We start from the raw sequence: 19,849 nt of genomic DNA on the forward strand, positions 1-19,849 counted from the left end.
TATTTTATCATTTGTGGTGCCTATCCTCCTCCTGTGTTGTGTATATCACTGTATTTACTTTCATGAAGTGTTTTCTTTATAGTAGACATATATTGAAACACCTACATCTTAGAGAGTGTTCTTCACTTGGGTAGATGTTGTGGAGGGATTTTCTTCACCATAGAAAGAATTCTGCAATCATCTACCACTGTTGTCCTCTGTGGACGTCCAAGCCTTTTTGAGTTCCCAAGCTCACCAGTGCGCTCTTTTTTCAGAATATCCCAAACTGTTTATTTGGTCACTCCGAACATTTCTGCTATCTCTCTCTGTTGTGCATTCAGCAGCTTCCAAATGCCACACCTGGAATCAGCTCCAAACCTTTTTAACTGCTTAATTGATGATGAGTTAATGAAGGAATTGCCCATGCAGCCCATTAAAGAGCTTTTGAGATAATTACTTTTGGTCCCTTGAAAAAGAGGCAGCTATATATTAAAGAGCTTTAATTCCTAAAATCTTACTCCAATTAGGATGTGGATAGCCTCAAATTAAAACTGAAAATCTGCACTTTAAGGCCATATTGATTAGCTAACTGTATCTTGAATATATTTTGGTAAACAGCAAAAATGCTAAAACGCGTGTCCCTGCCCACGCATTTCTGGACTTACCTATATATATATATATATATATATATATATATATATATACATATATATATATACCGGTATATATACAGTGCCTTGCAAAAGTATTGTGCCCCCTTGAATTTTTCAACCTTTTCCTACATTTCAAGCTTGAACCATAAAGATAAAACATTTAAATTGCATTGTGAAGAATCAACAACAAGTGGGAGACAATTGTGAAGTTGAACGAAATTTATTGCTTATTTTAAACTTTTATAAAAAAGAATGAACTGAAAATTGTGGCGTGCAATATTTTTCGGCCCCTTTAAGTTAATACTTTGTAGCGCAACCTTTTGCTGCTATTATTAAAATTTGAGATTTTTTGCAAAAAATTGCAATTTCTTGAGCTACCCCGCCACGTCACGGCAAATCTCTTTCGGGCAGTCCTACTCTAAATTTTTTTTATATAATATGTGCCATGCGGCCTCGCATATGAAAAGTTGAACTGTACTTAGCAGCACTTACTTGGTGTTATTCAATCCCGTACCCATGACTGAATCATGGCTGTGGGCGGGACAGGCCCAAGCAAATGCTGCTTGAAGAAAATAGCCTGTGGACAGGGCCTGATGGCTGAATGTGAATAGCCACCAATGGCCAAAATCAAGACAGGTGGAATACAACCCAAATTGGGGTGCACGGCAAGGTTCTACTTTTTCACATGTGAGGCCGAATGGCACATTTTATATAAAAATATTTTAAAGTAGGACTGCCCCAAAGACATTTGCCGTGACGTGGCGGGGTAGCTCAAGGACTTACAATTTTTTGCAAAAATCTCAAATTTTAATAATAAGTACAGTTTGGAATTTTTAGTGCAGTAGTGCACATTTAGTGCTGGCTTTCTTGTTTTTTCTTCATCGAATTGGTCAGTGGCTGACCCCCACCTTGCCGTGCACCCCAATTTGGGTTGTATTCCACTTGTCTTGAGTTTGTCAGTTGGTGGCTTTTCCCATTCAGCCATCAAACCCTGTTCACAGGCTATTTACTTTATGCAGCATTTGCTTGGACCTGTCCCGCCCACAGCCATGACTCAGTCATGGGAACGGGATAGAAAAACACCAAGTAAGTGCTGCTAAGAGCAGTTCTATTTTTTCACATGTGAGGCCGTTTGGCACATTTTATATAAAAATATTTTAGAGTACGACTGCCCCAAAGAGATTTGCCGTGACATGGCGGGGTAGCTCAAGAAATTGCAAATTTCTGCCAAAAATCTCAAATTTTAATAATAAGTACAGTTTCGAATCTTTAGTGCAGTAGTGCACATTTAGTGCTGGCTTTCTTGTTTTTTTCTCTTTACCACATGTAGACTATGTTGACGCTTTATAAGGAACTGCAACTACCTAACATAGGTTGGATGTACATTTAACAAGCTACAAATTTGACACCAATAACATGTTCATGCTGTGTATTGTACCCAGCAAGCCAACGGATGTTTCATTGATGCTTTCTCTTTATGTTTCCCTTTATGTCAGCTATTGCAGAATAATAAGATTGTTTGAAACGTTATTTTGTAAAATAGTTGATACCTGAGATGGTTTAGTTGTATAACCGTCCATTTGTTAATAGGTGCTTTTAGCAATTTAGTTTCCAGGGGGTATTGCTAAACTTCTTGCAAGTGAAATATTGGCTGGAGTTACATTTATTGATTAAACCTTGAGCACTTGGAGTCTGATCTCTATTTACTCAGCTCTCAAATAACTCGCCAATGAAACATTGTCCTCTTTCTGACCACATCAGGAGTCATCGCTAGTTGTAGTTTCTGAATCAGAAATTATGACACGATAAAAAGGGATCTGAATGGCTTTTACTATCTGAATCTTCAATGAATTTTCCATCTAAAGCCCTAAAGATTTATTTTCAAAGTTTTGATTTTTCTCGTTGAAATGAAAATGTTTTGGCGTCTACGATTTTCAGCTCATAGGAGGTTCAAGTTATTGATCCTGTCACTTCTCTTCCTTACTTTTATAATGCATTTTGCTCTGGATATTTTTTCGTTTTCTACCACAGTTTCATGCTCTTGTCCACCTCAAAACCACCCCAAAGCCAAGATCCACATGGTAAGGAAATCCCCTCTTGTAAGAGCATTGCAAGATTTTAGTGGAAGTAATGGGTCCTCAGTGGATGGAAGTCAGACACTGAAAATTTCAGAAGCAAGACCGAAAATTACGAACATTTCGTTCAAAAGATATCAAGGATCAAAACTAGCGTCTCTCTTCCAACATCCTCTCTATAATTCTCTAATGCCCGTACTTGAGGAAGAGGACAAGCTTTTCCGAGTTAATACTGAGGAACGATTTACGCTAAAAGGCAGTGGGAGTGATGAATGGTGAGTAACATTTGTCAAGTAAGTTGTCTTATGTAACAGAACATTGTAAATGATCTTATTTGGGAATTCTTGGTTATGGTAATAGGACATTTTGCACCTTTATCTATTTAAAGAAACTATATAGTGTCCTGATCTATAGGCCCAGAGATTGCAAAGAGCTCATTGATTTCAGTGGGACAATTGCAGCCAGGTTTTACCAGAGATCATTATGGGGAGATAAGGTATGCACACCAGTGACTATGGAAGGGGAATACATGGAATAGCAGAAACTGCTGTGTGAATACTGACATGAAAAATTCAATAGCTATTTGTAAGAATGAAATGTGAAAAATGGAACCTGCATTACTGCCATGAATATATGAATAAAGAGAAATTTAGCTACTGAATTGATCAATGCAGAAGAGCCCCAACACTACGCCAAAGTATTTCTCTACGTTGGGGTCCCTAGCTTGTGTGTGTCCTCTCATGCAGTTAAAATAAGTTTTTTAACTGCATGAGAGGACACACACAAGCTAGGGACCCCAACGTAGAGAAATACTTTGGCGTAGTGTTGGGGCTCTTCTGCATTGATCAATTCAGTAGCTAAATTTCTCTTTATTCATATATTCATGGCAGTAATGCAGGTTCCATTTTTCACATTTCATTCTTACAAATAGCTATTGAATTTTTCATGTCAGTATTCACACAGCAGTTTCTGCTATTCCATGTATTCCCCTTCCATAGTCACTGGTGTGCATACCTTATCTCCCCATAGTGATGTTTTTTAGGTTTTTTGCACCCAGTTCAGACATAGAATGGAGTTCCAAACGTTATTCCTTAATGTTACCAGAGATCATAGCTGATTGTTGGGGGTCATCCTGTGATCAGTTTATCCTCAAGGGATCCTTATAAAAAGGAAAATGCCTTTTAAGTCCTTCCCAACAATGGGCATACTACCAATATACTGGCACATCCAACGTTGGCTGCCTGTATGCGAAGCGAGCTCAGGAGTCGAGCCCACGCCATATCCAGCAGATGACGGCTGTGTTGCACAACCAGCATCTGTTAAAACAAACCTTTTACTATACAATTAAAAATAGTGAGGAAAAACAGAAAGATAAGAAAGATTAAGAATCCAGCACTAATGCTTCTCAAGTTAATAATCCTTATACATAGGTTATATAAAGGGACATGAGGTGAGTTTAAAGGAAAAGAAAAAGGTGGTGTGTATATATATATATATATATATATATATATCTATATATATATATATATATATATATATAGATATATATATATATATATATACTGTATTTATATATACTGTATAATCTTTTCCAGTGTGCATTGTGCTGGACTATGCACACACAGTGGCATTAGGGGGAACCAATCACCAGGATTTTTGTATATAACCTAAGACCAGTGCTATACTGGCACTATAAGGCTGATTCTATACATACCTTTAGTCGTCAGCTCGGATGTTTAGGTTTTGAAATACAAGATAGAAAAGTTTATAAAATAATCAGCTTCTTGAGGATCAGATAATATCTGAGGGGTATTCATAGTTATCTCCTCCCCCTGTTAGAATTAGTATATATATTATGCCATACCCATGTGACCAGAAGGGGCGGGGCCTCAGGCAACAAAGCTGATATCAGGAAGCAACATTTTTTGGTTGGCTGAGGCCCCGCCCCTTCTGGTCACATGGGTATGGCCTCAGCACAGGTCCTGCAAGTCAAAATTTAAATCTATGGTATAGTACATATACTAATTCTAACAGGGGAGGGGATAACTATGAATATTTCCCAGATATTATCTGATCCTCAGCTGCTGTCACTCAAGAAGCTGATGATTTTATAAACTTTACTTTCTTGGATTTCAAAACCTAAACATGCAAGCTGACCACGACAGGTACGAATAGACTCAGCCTGATAGTACCAGTATAGCACTGGCTTTAGGTTATATACGAAAATCCTGGTGATTGGTTCCCTTTAACCCCTTAACGACCTTGGACGTACTGAGTACGTCATGGTGACATGGTGCTAAACGACCCATGACGTACTCAGTACGTCATGGCGAAATCGCGGTCCCGGAGCCCCGGGGAGTGAAATTTGTTTACTTAAACGGTAGATTCGGGAAGGAGGGGACCTCTGCCTGACCTCAGCAGGGGTGGTGCCTCCTCCCCGAACCTACAGAGGCTGTGATTGGCTGACGAACGCCGCTCAGCCAATTACAGCCACTGTAATGTTCTAGCCATTGAAAATGGCTGGAACATTGAAATCCAGCCCTGATCAGTGCTGCTGTAGCACTGGCCATTGGCTGGAGCTGAGTGATCGATGCTTCACCCGCCCCCAGCTCTGATTGGAGAGACCGGTCTTGTGACCGCTCTCTACAATCAATGTGGATCTGCGGCCTGTGACCGTCCCTGGAAGCCGAGGAGAGCGGTAAGTTGTTGTCCCCGCCGCCCGGCCCTGTCCCCGATCGCCCCGCCGCTGCTCCCGCTTCACCGCTGTCCCCGCCGCTGTCTCCGATCGCCCCGCCGCTGCTCCCGCTTCACCGCCGCTGTCTCCGATCGCCCCGCCGCTGCTGCCGCTGTCTCCGATCGCCCCGCCGCTGCTGCCGCTTCACCGCTGTCCCCGCCGCCATGCTCCCGATGCACCGCTGTCCCCGCCGCCATGCTTCCGATCCACCGCTGTCCCCGCCGCGCTTCCGATGCACCGCTGTCCCCGCCGCCATGCTTCCGATGCACCGCTGTCCCCACCGCCATGCTCCCGCTCCACCACTGTCCCCGCCGCCATGCTCCCGATGCACCGCTGTCCCCGCCGCCATGCTCCCGCTCCACCGCTGTCCCCGCCGCCATGCTCCCGATGCACCGCTGTCCCCAGCGCCATGCTCCCGCTTCACCGCTGTCCCCGCCGCCATGCTCCCGCTTCACCGCTGTCCCCGCCGCCATGCTCCCGATGCACCGCTGTCCCCGCCGCCTTGCTCCTGATGCACCGCTGTCCCCGCCGCCATGCTCCCGCTCCACCGCTGTCCCCGCCGCCGCTCCCGATCCACCGCTGTCCCCGCCGCCATGCTTCCGATGCACCGCTGTCCCCGCCGCCATGCTTCCGATGCACCGCTGTCCCCGCCGCCATGCTCCCGCTCCACCGCTGTCCCCGCCGCCATGCTCCCGCTCCACCGCTGTCCTCGCCGCCGCTCCCGATCCACCGCTGTCCCCGCCGCCGCTCCCGATCCACCGCTGTCCCCGCCGCCATGCTCGCCACTGTCCCCGCACCCACCTTTTTCAGCCGCTGCTGCCCCCGAATCGGCCCCCACTGTTCCCGATCGGCGGCTGCCGCCGCCTCCTTCATCGGCTGCCCCTTCTTCTCCATCGCCACACCACCTATCCCTCCATGTGCTGCAAGCCACCCTCCCCCCACGTGGGGGGAGGGTGGCTTGCAGCACATGTGGGGGGAGGGTGGCTTGCAGCACATGTGGGGGGAGGGTGGCTTGCAGCACATGTGGGGGGAGGGTGGCTGGCTTGCAGCACATGTGGGGGGAGGGTGGCTGCCATGTGCTGCAAGCCACCCTCCCCCCACATGTGCTGCAAGCCAGCCACCCTCCCCCTACATGTGCTGCAAGCCAGCCACCCTCCCCCCACATGTCCTGCAAGCAAGCCACCCTCCCCCCACATGTGCTGCAAGCAAGCCACCCTCCCCCCACATGTGCTGCAAGCCACCCTCCCCCCGGGGCCCCCCCTCCTCCATGTGCCATCTCTCTCTCCCATCAGACTCTGCCCCCCTCCCCGATCTGCTGCCTGCTCTCTCCCATTTTCCATCTACTGCCCCCTCTCACCCTCCTCGATCTGTTGCCTCCTTCATCTGCTGCCTCTTCTGTCTGCTGTGATCCTGCTGCCTAGATCCATCCTGTAAGGTAGGTATCCCCATCTCGCCTTCCCCCCCCCCATCCTCTGCCGCTCCTCCATCCGCTGCGCCATTTCCCATCCATCCGCTGCGCCATTTCCCATCCATCCGCTGCGCCATTTCCATCATCCATCCGCTGCGCCCTTTCCCATCCTCTGCCGCTCCTCCACCCGCTGCGCCCTTTCCCATTTTCCATCCGCTGCGCCCTTTCTCATCTGCCGCCCCGCCCTCTCGCATCGCATTATCCAGCGCAGTTGCTCGCTTCCAGACTGCAGTGGATGATGCGATGCGAGACTCGTGCATTGCTCTCACGTTTGGCACTGGTCTTAGTGGCAGGCGCTCTTTTTTTTTTTTTTTTTTTTTTTTTTTACTGATGTCTGTATTTTTTATTTCGCCAAACTAATTTTTTTTGTATGGGGGGGGGTCTAGTTTCCAAAATGGGATCACATGTGGGGGAGCTCCATTGTTTAGGCACCTCAGGGGGTCTCCAAATGAAACATGGCGTCTGCTAATAATTCCAATCAATTTTACTGTGAAATGGCGCTCCTTCTCTTCTGAGCCCCGCCGTACGCCCAAACAATTGATTTCCACCACATATGAGGTACCTGTGTACTCAGGAGAAATTGCACAATACATTTTATGGTGCATTTTTTCCTGATACCCTTGTGGAAAAAAAAGCTACCTGTTGAAAAAACAATTTTGTGGTAAAAAAAAGAATAAAATATTTTCACGGCTGAACATTACAAACGTTTGTGAAGCCTCCAGGGGTTCAAAGTGCTCACTAAACAGCTAGATAAATTCCATGAGGGGTCTAGTTTCCAAAATGGGGTCAATTGTGGGGGAGCTCCATTGTTTAGGCACTTCAGGGGGGTCTCCAAATGAAACATGGCGTCCGCTAATAATTCCAACCAATTTTGCTGTGAAATGGCGCTCCTTGCCTTCCGAGTCCTGCCGTGCGCCCAAACATTTGATTTCCACCACATATGGGGTATCTGCGTACTCAGGAGAAAATGCACAATACATTTTATGGTGCATTTTTTCCTGATACCCTTGTGATAAAAAAAGCTACCTGGTTGAAGCAACAGTTTTTTGTTAAGAAAATTTTTTTTTCTTTTCACGGCTCAACGTTATAAACTTCTGTGAAGCCCCCAGGGGTTCAAAGTGCACATCAAACATCTAGAAAAAATATTTAAGGGCTCTAGTTTCCAAAATGGGGTCATTTGTGGGGGAGCTCCATTGTTTAGGCACCTCGGGGAGTCTTCAAACCCGACATGGTGTCTGCTAATGAGTGCAGCTAATTTTGCACTCAAAAATTCAAATGGCGCTCCTTGCCTTCCGAGTCCTGCTGTGTGTCCAAACATTTGATTACCACCACATATGGGGTATCTGCGTACTCAGGAGAAAATGCACGATACATTTTATCATGCATTTTTCCTGATACCCTTGTGAAAATACTAATTTTTATGGCTAAAGTAACATTTTTGTGTTAAAAAAGTAAAATTTTCATTTTTTCGTCTACATTGCTTTGGTTGCTGTGAAGCTCCTAAAGGGTTAATAAACTTCTTGGATGTGGTTTTGAGCAGAGTGAGGGGTGAAGATTTTAGAATTGGGTCACTCAGGGTATTTTCTGTCGCCTAGGTTTCTCAAATCACTCCAAATGTGATGTGGTACCTAAACAATTTTTTTTTGCAAATTTTGTTGGAAAAATGAGAAATTGGTGATGAACTTTGAACCCTTCTAACTTCCTAACGTAAATTTTTTTTTTTTCAAAAATTGCGCTGGTGTAAAGTAGACATGTGGGAAATTTTATTTAGTAACTTTTTTGTGTGACATATTTAAAATTTTGAAAATTGCAACATTTTCAAAATTTTCGCCAAATTTCCGAAATTTTCACAAATAAACGCAAAACATATCGGCCTAAATTTACCAATGACATGAAGTACAATATGTCACGAAAAAACAATCTCAGAATCGCCAGGATCCGTTGAAGTGTTCCAGAGTTATAACCTGTCAAAGTGACACTTGTGAAAATTGCAAAAAATGGCCGGGTCTTTAAGGTGAAAACAGGCTGGGGGCTGAACGGGTTAATGTGCAATAGCTGTTGGAGCCTTCACTTCATCCTTTTTTTTTTTTTTTAATTCCACGATATGTAATTAAATATTATGATAACATATATTACAGAATTATATATAAATATATAATTTATACATAAGCTATATATAATATAAATACAGTGCCTGGCGAAAGTATTTGGTCTCCTTGAAGTTTTCAACCTTTTCCCACTTTTCAGGCTTCAAACATAAAGATAAAAAATTTAAATTTTATGGTGAAGAATCAACATCAAGTGGGACACAATTAAGAAGTTGAACAATATTTATTGCTTATTTTAAATTTATGTAAAAAATAAAAACATGAAATTGGGGCGTGCAATATTATTCGTCCCCTTTATTTTCAGTGCAGCAAACTCACTCCAGAAGTTCATTGAGAATCTCTGAATGATCCAATGTTGTCCTAAATGACTGATGATGATAAATATAAGCCACCTGTGTGTAATCACGACTCCGTATAAATGCCCCTGCTCTGTGATAGGCTCCGTGTTCTGTATAAAGCGCAGATAGCATCATGAAGACCAAAGAACACAACAGGTACGTCCGTGATAATGATGTGGAGAAGTTTAAAGCCGGATTTGGTTGCAAAAAGATTTCCAAAACTTTAAACATCCCAAGAAGCACTGTGCAAGCGATGATATTGAAATGGAAGGAGTATCATACCACTGCAAATCTACCAAGACCTGTCTGTTCCTCAAAAATTTCATTTCAAACAAGGAGAAGACTGATCAGAGATGCAGCCAAGAGGCCCATGATCACTCTGGATGAACTGCAGAGATCTACAGCTGACGTGGGAGAGCCTGTCCATAGGACAACAATCAGTCGTACACTGCACAAATCTGGCCTTTATGGAAGAGTGGCAAAAAGAAAGCCATTTCTCAAAGACATCCATAAAAAGTGTGATTTAAAGTTTGCCACAAGCCACCTGTCAGAGTTCCGGGATTTCCAGTTTTCTTTTGAAGGATCTTGCCCTTTGTTAACATGGAGTTTTCTGTTCTGTTGCCCTACTTCCTGTTCATCTGTTTAAAAGCCCGCCCCTAAGCTTAGTCTAGTTGCCTGAGTATACTGCTTCCTGTGTACTCCTGCCCTGCTGCTCTCATCTCCTGATTGCTGTTTGGATCCGGTTGAAACACCTGACACCAGCTCTGGACTTCACCTCTCATCCAACTGTGCTCGGACTCTGTCTGCCGTCTCTGGTCGGCACTTCTGCCCGGTCCCTTCCGTTCATAATCACCCTAGGACTCACATCACGTACGGACATTTTTTGGACTATATCTGTTGCCCTTTTGTGTCCCGGCTGCTGTACATTTGGGCCTTGTGAGGTGATTGCCGGACAGCCCCTATATAGGGGTTCACTTCTGGCGGTCTCCCTGGGGGAGTCCCCTTTGCTCTGAACCCAGCAGGTATTTACTGTGTTTATGTTCCACTGTGTATATACTGTTCTGTGTACATATTGCGGTTACATATTACTGTGTATATTTTGTTCTCTTTCACATATTGCGGTTACATATTATTGTGTATATTCTGTTCTGTGCACATATTGCAGTTACATATTATAAAACGTCTTTTGCACCAAGAACTCGTCTCTGGTTGTCATTGCCCTAATGCAATCGAAATCCTCAGTACATACAATAGTATTACACCACCTGGGAGACACACCAAACGTGTTGAAGAAGGTGCTCTGGTCAGATGAAACCAAAATCGAACTTTTTGGGCACAATGCCAAACGATATGTTTGGCGTAAAAGCAAAACAGCTCATCACCCTGAACACACCATCCCCACTGTCAAACAAGGTGGTGGCAGCATCATGGTTTGGGCCTGCTTAGCTTCAGCATGGACAGGGAACATGGTTAAAATTGAAGGGAAGGTGGATGGAGCCAAATACAGGACCATTCTTGAAGAAAACCTGTTGTAATGTGCAAAAGACCTGAGACTAGAATGCAGATTTGTCTTCCAACAAGACAATGATCCCAAGTATAAAGCAAAATCTACAATGGAATGGTTCACAAATAAACATATCCAGGTGTTAGAATGGCCAAGTCACAGTCCAGACCTGAATCCAATAGAGAATCTGTGGAAAGAGCTGAAAACTGCTGTTCACCAACACTCTCCATCCAACCTCACTCAGCTCGAGCTATTTGCAAAGGAAGAACGGGCATGAATTTCAGTCTCTCGATGTGCAAAACTGATAGAGACATACCCCAAGCGACTTGCAGCTGTAATCGCAGCAAAAGGTGGCGCTACAAAGTATTAACTTAATTTTCAGTTTATTTTTTACAAAAATTTAAAATAAGCAATAAATATCATTCATTTTCACAATTGTGTCCTACTTGTTGTTGATTCTTCACCATAAAATTTGAAATTTTTATCTTTATGTTTGAAGCCTGAAATGTGGGAAAAGGTTTAAAAATTCAAGGGGGCCGAATACTTTCACAAGGCACTGTATATAGTCAGTCTTGGCCGAAAGTGTTGGCATCTTTGAAATTGTTGCAGAAAATGAAGACTTTAAACTTGAAAATGATTGCAGTTACACATGTTTTGTACTACACATTTATTTTCTTTGTGTGTATTGGACAACACAAAAAAAAGCTGTAATAAAAAAAGGCAAATTGGACATAATTTCTCACAAAACCCCCAAAATGGGCTGTACATAATTGTTGGCACCTTTCCACAATTGTGGGTAAAGAACTTTGTTTCAAGCATGTGATGCTCATTAAAACTCACCTGTGGCAAGTAACAGCCGTGGGCAATATGAAAATCACACCTGAAACCAGATGAAAAAGGGAAAAGTTGACTCAATCTTTGCATTGTCTGAGAATAAAAGAGAAGATAACTGACTGAGGACTTGAGAACCAAAACTGTTGAAAAATATCAAGAATCTCAAGGTTACAAGTCCACTTCTGGAGATTTTAATGTTCTTTTGTCCATAATGTACCAACATAGTCAGGAAGTTTATAGCCCATGGCACTGTTGCTAATTTCACTGTATGTGAGCAACAGAACAATTGATGAACGAATAAAACACTGGATAGTCCAGATGGTGGATAAGCAGAACCAATTACATTTCAAAGGAATTCAATCTGTCCTGCAGACTCAGGGGGCATCCTCCAGCAAGACAGTGACCCCGAACATACTTCCAGAAGGACCCAGAAATGGATGGAAACAAAGCGGTGGAGAGTTCTGAAGTGGCAGCAATGAGTCCAAATCTAAATCCCATTGAACACCTGTGGAAAGATCTTAAAACTGCTCTTGGGAGAAGACACCTTCAAATATGAGAGACCTGGAGCAGTTTGAGTGGTCCAAAATTCCAGGTGAGAGGAGTAAGAAGATTGTTGATGGTTATAGGAAGAGATTGATTGCAGTTATTTATTTTAAATTGTGTGCAACTAATTATTAAGATGAAGGTGCCAACAATTTTGTCCACTTGATTTTTAGGGTTTTGTGTGAAATTTTGTCCATTTTACCTCTTTTTTTCCTCTTTTTTTTGTGTTGCTCCAATACACACAAAGGAAATAAACATGTGTATTTTTCACTAAGCAGCAGGATTGCTTTCTAATTACTGATAGATTTCAGCTGGTACCATGACTTTCCATGACTTTTTGCACCTCTCTTTCTTCACGTGTTCAATAAATTTTTCCTTTGTCATTCCTCATTATTACAGATAGTAGAGATGAGAGGGTTAAACATCGTGCTGCTGTTCACAAAATAAATATACCAGTTCCTAAATAAGTGATTTTATTCAATGCGTTTCAGAGCAGATACCGTATTTTTCGGACTATAAGACGCACTTTTTTTTCCCCCAAATGTTGGGGGAAAGTGGGGGGTGCGTCTTATGGTCTGAATATAGGGCCGGGAATGAGGGTGCTGTGGTGGCGCAGGTCATCGGGGGCACGAGCAGGCTGCAGCAGCGCCTGCCGTGACCACGTGGACCCGCTCATTTAATATGCATGCCCATTATCCCGCCCATCTCTCAGCGCTGACAGGTGGGCGGGATGATGGGCGAGGGATAAACAGCCGGCCCACATGATCACCCCTGGCAACTACAGCCTGGAGTGATCATGTGCGGCTGTATTCACTGGCCCCCGCACATCATCATCAGCGCAGGGTGCAGTGAATCAGTATATTCACCTGTCACCGTTCCCCTGCAGCACGGTGATTTCCTCCTTGCTGCCAGCGGCCGCTGAGTGGAGCCGTCTCCGTTCTCCAGCAGCATTGCGATGTCCTCCTGTGCCATCAGCGGCCGCTGAGTGGAGACTAGCGGCGCGCACAACGATGACGTCATCGCTGTGCGCACGTGTCCACACGCAGCCGCCGTTGGCACAGGAGAGCATCGCAATGCTGCAGGGGAACGGGGACGGCTCCACTCAGCAGCGCTGCCGCTGACACAGACGGGAGGAGGAGCGATGCTGCAGGGAGTGAGGTAAGGTGAGTATGAACATTTTTTTTTTTTTATGTGCCACAGGATGCGGGCCGTACACCAGGATGGGGGTGTATAGCACGATGGGGGCGTATAGCAGGATGGGGGTATATTATGAGCAGGATGGGGGGTATATTATGAGCAGGATGAAGGTATATGAGCAGGATTGGGGTATATGAGCAAGATGGGGGTATATGAGCAGGATGGGGGTATATGAGCAGGATGGGGGTATATGAGCAGGATGGGGGTATATGAGCAGGATGGGTTATATAGCAGGATGGGGTATATAGCAGGATGGAGGTATATAGCAGGATGGGGCCATATGCCAGGATGGGTTACCGTATATAGCAGGATGGGGCCATATGCCAGGATGGGTTACCATATATAGCAGGATGGGGCCATATGCCAGGATGGGTTATATAGCAGGATGAGGGACATATACTGTATATACAAGGCAGGAGGATCATTACCAGGATGGGGTACCTTAGTAGAGAATTTGGAGACATTACCCCCATAACAGTGTCAGCAGCAGATCCTCGCCCCATGACAGTGTGTCGTGACTCCCATTTTTTGCTTAAAATTTTATTTTCCTATTTTCCTGCTCTAAAACCAGGGTGCGTCTTATAGTCCGGTGCGTCTTATAGTCCGAAAAATACGGTACTTCTTCAGGATAATCACAATTAAATACACCGCATTAAAGGGGGTATATATCGCCGACACTGTAGTGGCTTCTATCGACACTGTAGTGGTTAGGCTACTTTCACACATCAGGTTTTTGCCATCAGGCTCAATCCGGCGAATTGCAGATAAAACTGATCCGGCATCTGTTGTCGCCGGATCAGTTTTTTTCCACATAGACTTTTATTAGCGCCAGATTGTGCCGCATGGCGTTGCAATTCATCCAGCGGGCGCCGGATCCGGCGAAATTTGCTGGTCCAGCTGCTGGAAAGGACGCACACTTTGACGTTTTTTGTCTCCGGCAAAAAAACGCAACGTGCCGGTTCTGGGGCGGTGCGGCGTGTTGGATACTAAAGCCTATGGGCGCCGTATCCATCGTAATGTGGCAAAAAAAACGCATTCCACCGATTTTTCTTTTTTTTTTTTAACTGAACATGCTCATATGAGTTGTAAATTAATTTCTGGTCTCTCTCTCTCTGTCTGTCTGTCGGTCGGTCTCTCTCTCTCCGTCTGTCGGTCGGTCTTTCTCTGTCGATGTCGGTCTCTCTCTCTGTCGATGTCGGTCTCTCTCTCTGTCGGTGGGTCTCTCCCTCTCACCCCTTCTCTGATTCTCACCGATCACCGGCGCCGCCCGGCACTGCACAGCTGTCACACTGCTCCGGCGACATCTCCTGCTTTTGAAAATGCTGGCCGCTCATTATTCTATCTCGTATTCACTGCTTCCCCTGCCCACCGGCGCCTATGATTGGTTGCAGTCAGACGAGCCCCAACGCTGAGTGACAGCTGTCTCACTGCAACAAATCACAGCCGCCAGTGGGCGGGTGTATATCTTGCAGTAAAATAAATAGATAATTTTAAATAAACGGCGTGCGGTCCCCCACAATTTTGTTACCAGCCAAGGTAAAGCCACTTGGCTGAGTGCTGGTATTCTCAGGATGGGGAGCCCCACGTTATGGGAAGCCCCAACAGCCACCCAGAAATGCCGCATCCATTAGATGCGACAGTCCCAGGACTCTACCCGGCTCATCCCAATTGCCCTGATGCGGTGGCAATCGGGGTAATAAGGAGTTAATGGCAGCCCATAGCTGCCACTAAGTCTTAGCTTAGTGATGACAGGTGTCTATGAGACACCCCCTCATCACTAAGCTGTAGTGAAAGTAAATAAACACAAACACCGAGAAAAACTTTATTTGAAATAAAAGACAAAAAAACACCCTTTTTCACCACTTTATTAATCCCCAAATACTGCTCCAGGTCCGACATAATCCAAACGAGGTCCCACGACGCTTTAAGCTCTGCTACATCGGAAGCTGACAGGTGCGGCCATAGATCACCGCTTCTCGCTGTGAGCTCCACGGAGAAAGTGAAGTGAGTCGCGCTGTCAGCGGTGACGTCACTCAGGTTACCCGCAGCCACTGCTACAACGGATCCATTTTTTTTACGGATCCGTCCCATCAGTTTTGCCACAATCTGCGACGCATCTGTCGCATCAGGCACAAACCGGATTGTGCCTGATGGCAAAAACCTGATGTGTGAATGTAGCCTTACAGTCATATGAAAAAGTTTGGGCACCCCTATTAATGTTAACCTTTTTTCTTTATAACAATTTGGGTTTTGCAGCAGCTATTTCAGTTTCATATATCTAATAACTGATGGACTGAGTAATATTTCTGGATTGAAATGAGGTTTATTGTACTAACAGAAAATGTGCAAGCCGCATTTAAACAAAATTTGACCGGTGCAAAAGTATGGGCACCCTTATCAATTTCTTGATTTGAACACTCTTAACTACTTTTTACTGACTTACTAAAGCACTAAGTTGGTTTTGTAACCTCATTGAGCTTGGAACTTTATAGGCAGGTGTATCCAATCATGAGAAAAGGTATTTAAGGTGGCCACTTGCAAGTAGTTCTACTATTTGAATCTCCTATGAAGAGTGGCATCATGGGCTCCTCAAAACAACTCTCAAATGATCTGAAAACAAAGATTAATCAACATAGTTGTTCAGAGGAAGGATACAAAAAGTTGTCTCAGAGATTTAAACTGTCAGTTTTCACTGTGAGGAACATAGTAAGGAAATGGAAGTACACAGGTACAGTTCTTGTTAAGCCCAGAAGTGGCAGGCCAAGAAAAATATCAGAAAGGCAGAGAAGAAGAATGGTGAGAACAGTCAAGGACAATCCACAGACCACCTCCAAAGACCTGCAGCTTTATCTTGCTGCACATGGTGTCAATGTGCATCGGTCAACACTACAGCACACGCTGCACAAGGAGAAGCTGTATGGGAGAGTGATGCGAAAGAAGCCATTTCTGCAAGCACGCCACAAACAGAGTCGCCTGAAGTATGCAAAAGCACATTTGGACAAGCCAGTTACATTTTGGAAGAAGGTCCTGTGGACTGATGAAACAAAGATTGAGTTGTTTGGTCATACAAAAAGGCGTTATGCATGGAGGCAAAAAAACACGGCATTCCAAGAAAAGCACTTGCTACCCACAGTAAAATTTGGTGGAGGTTCCATCATGCTTTGGGGCTGTGTGGCCAATGCCAGCACCGGGAATCTTGTTAAAGTTGAGGGTCGCATGGATTCAACTCAGTATCAGCAGATTCTTGACAATAATGTGCAAGAATCAGTGATGAAGTTGAAGTTACGCAGGGGATGGATATTTCAGCAAGGCAATGATCCAAAAATCCGCTCCAAATCTACTCAGGCATTCATGCAGAGGAACAATTACAATGTTCTGTAATGGCCATCCCAGTCCCCAGACCTGAATATCATTGAACATCTGTGGGATGATGTGAAGCATGCTGTCCATGCTCGGCAACCATCAAACTTAACTGAACTGGAATTGTTTTGTAAACAGGAATGGTGAAATATACCTTCATCCAGGATCCAGGAACTCATTAAAAGCTGCAGGAAGTGACTAGAAGCTGTTATTTTTGCAAAAGGAGGATCTACAAAATATTAATGTCACTTTTATGTTGAGGTGCCCATACTTTTGCACTGGTCAAATTTTGTTTAAATGCGGATTGCACATTTTCTGTTAGTACAATAAACCTCATTTCAATCCAGAAATATGACTGAACCCATCAGTTATTAGATATATGAAACTGAAATAGCTGTTGTAAAAACCTAAATTGTTATAAAGAAAAAAGGTTAACATTAATAGGGAACATTAATAGGGGTGCCCAAACTTTTTCATATGACTGTATATCACCTCAGAATTGTATATTTAGTTGATCTCTCATGGATTCAAATCCTTCTTTTTTTTTCTTTTTGATTATTGCAATAGGTCACTCACACATGTAATCACTTTATCTATACAATTCCTTAGATGGAGTTCAGAATAGCACAAATACTGACTCCCCACCACTCCGACAGAGGTTCTAATCCCATCTCTGCTTGTTATTTTTTCTTAACATATTTAAAACATTTTTTCATATATTTTTCTTTTTATTTCCAGTCTATAGAATATAACATAGAAGAAATATCTTTATTCAGCAAGATGATCATGAATTTGCAATTTTCTCGAACCACAAGATTTTCAAGCAATCAGCTGGTGTAAGGGCCAATGTATGTGCCCACTTTTTTTAAAACCTTTTTTACTATACATACCTCTTTGTTGTGCTGTATGTAATTGTTATTATCCTGATGGAGTATCCGCTCTGAAAGGCGTTGAATAAAATCACTTAATCAGAATGCTGTTCATCCTTTTGTGAACAGCAGCACGGTTTTTAACCCTATCACCTCTAATATCTGCACTTCTACAACGCAGGGACTGCTGCAGCTGTACCTTTACACTCTTATAGTGGTTGTGTGTCACACAACCGACCAAGGTGAGCAAGCATTTCTGTGGTCATTTTGCACTGTCTTCACAGATAAGGCCCTAATTACACTTGTCTCCTGTATATCCAGTATTTCTCATTATTACACAAGTTTGAGCGCCACTGGTCAAAATTACTGCTATTGTGAACAGTTAATCAAGTTGAAAATGAAATTATCTCTAAAAGGCACAAAGTTAAAGATGACACATTTCCTTTATATTTTAGGTAAGAACAAAAAAAAATATTTTCAATTTTAACATTTTAAAAACTACAAAAATGAAAATGGGCCAATGCAAAAGTTTGAACACCCTTGGAGATTTGTGTGCTCAGATAACTTTGACTATCATTTCAGACCTTAATTAGCCTGTTAGGTTTGTGGCTTGTTCATTATCATAGTTAGGAAAGGGCAGTTGATGCAAATTTCACAGCTTTATAAAAACCCAGCTTCCTCTAACCTTGTCCAAATAAAACAACAGCCATGGGTTTTTCAAAGCAGCTGCCTAGCACTCTGAAAATCAAAATGGTGAAGGCCCACAAAGCAGAAGAAAGCTAGAAGAAAATAGCAAAGCGTTTTCAAGTTGTCCTTTCCTCAGTTCGAAAAGTAATTCAGAAATGGCACTTACAGAAACAGTGGAGGTCAGGATAAGGTCTGGAAAACCAAGAAAAATTTCTGTGAGAGGTACTTGTAGGATTGCTAGAGTGGCAAATCAGAACCTTCAATTCACTGCAAAAGTCCTTCAGGAAGATTTAGCTGACTCTGGAGTTGTGGTACATTGTTCTACTGTTCAGAGACACCTACAGAAAAATGGCCTTCATGGAAGAGTCATCTGAAGAAAACCTCTCCTGCGTCCTAACCATAAAATTTAGCATCAGAAGTATGCAAAATAACATCTAAACAAGACTGATGTATTTTAGAAACAAGTCGTGTTAACTGATGAGGTTAAAATAGAAGTCCTTGGCCACAATGATCAAACCAAATGTTTGTGAAAAAAAGGAGACAGAATGTTATGACAAGAACATCTCGCCAACCATTAAGCATGGAGATGGATTAATCATGCTTTGGGTTGTGTTCTATCCAATGGCACTGGGAACATTTCACGGGTAGAGGGAAGAATGGATTCAATTAAAGTTTAACAAATTCTTCAAGCAAACATAACACCATCTGTAATAAAGCTGAAGTTGAAAAGAGGATGACTTCTACAAATGGATAAGGATCCTAAACACAATTCAAAATCCACATTAGCCTATGTCAAAAGGTACAAGCTGAAGGTTTTACAATGCCCCTCACAGTCCCCTGATCTGAACATCATTGAAAATCTGTGGCTAGACAGCAGTGCATGCAAGAGGACCCGGGAATCTTACAGAACAAGAAGACTTTTCCAAGGAAGAAAGCATGAAAATCCCTCAAAAAAGAATTGAAAGACTCTTGGCTGGCTACAAAAAACATTTACAAGCTTTGATACTTGCCAAAGGTGGTGCTGCAGGGTACTAACCATGCAGGGTACCCAATATTTTGCATTGGCCAACTTTATTTTTTGTTGTGAATTTAAAAATGTAAAAAATATATATATATTTTTTTTTTGTCTAAAATGCAGAGGATATGTGTTTATCCTTAACTTTATGGCTTTTACGGATAATTTCATCTTCAACTTGCTTAATTGTTCAGAATATCAGTAAACTTGACCAGGGGTGCTCAAACTTTTGCATGCCACTGTATATGTCTATATATCTGTATCTAATAGGGTTTGCAGGATTCAATTGACATGGTTAAGGGGAATCTGTCACCAGGTTTTTGCTATGTCTGAGGACAACCTGAGGTAGGGGCTTTGACACTGATTTCAAGAATTTATCACTTAGGCTGTGTGTGTGACGCCCTGGCAAAGCCAGGTTGTCACAGAAAGAGTTAATCCTCCTTGGTAATCTGATCTCACACAGGTGCAGCAGGACAAACCACAGC

At 43.4% G+C, this 19,849-nt stretch overlaps 1 protein-coding gene across 1 annotated transcript in view; it reads left to right on the forward strand.

Annotated features, from left to right (window-relative positions):
* Nucleotides 1–2,539: 2,539 nt before the first annotated feature.
* LOC142249255 (extracellular serine/threonine protein kinase FAM20C-like) overlaps nt 2,540–19,849 on the forward strand; it is a 102,541-nt gene continuing 85,231 nt past the window's right edge. The window contains exon 1 of the mRNA XM_075320879.1: nt 2,540–2,982. Within this exon, the coding sequence (XP_075176994.1) occupies nt 2,540–2,982 (443 nt within the window). The remainder of the gene's footprint in view (nt 2,983–19,849) is intronic.

The sequence above is a fragment of the Anomaloglossus baeobatrachus genome, chromosome 8 (genome assembly GCF_048569485.1).
Source record: "Anomaloglossus baeobatrachus isolate aAnoBae1 chromosome 8, aAnoBae1.hap1, whole genome shotgun sequence".
Taxonomy (NCBI): Eukaryota; Metazoa; Chordata; class Amphibia; order Anura; family Aromobatidae; genus Anomaloglossus; species Anomaloglossus baeobatrachus.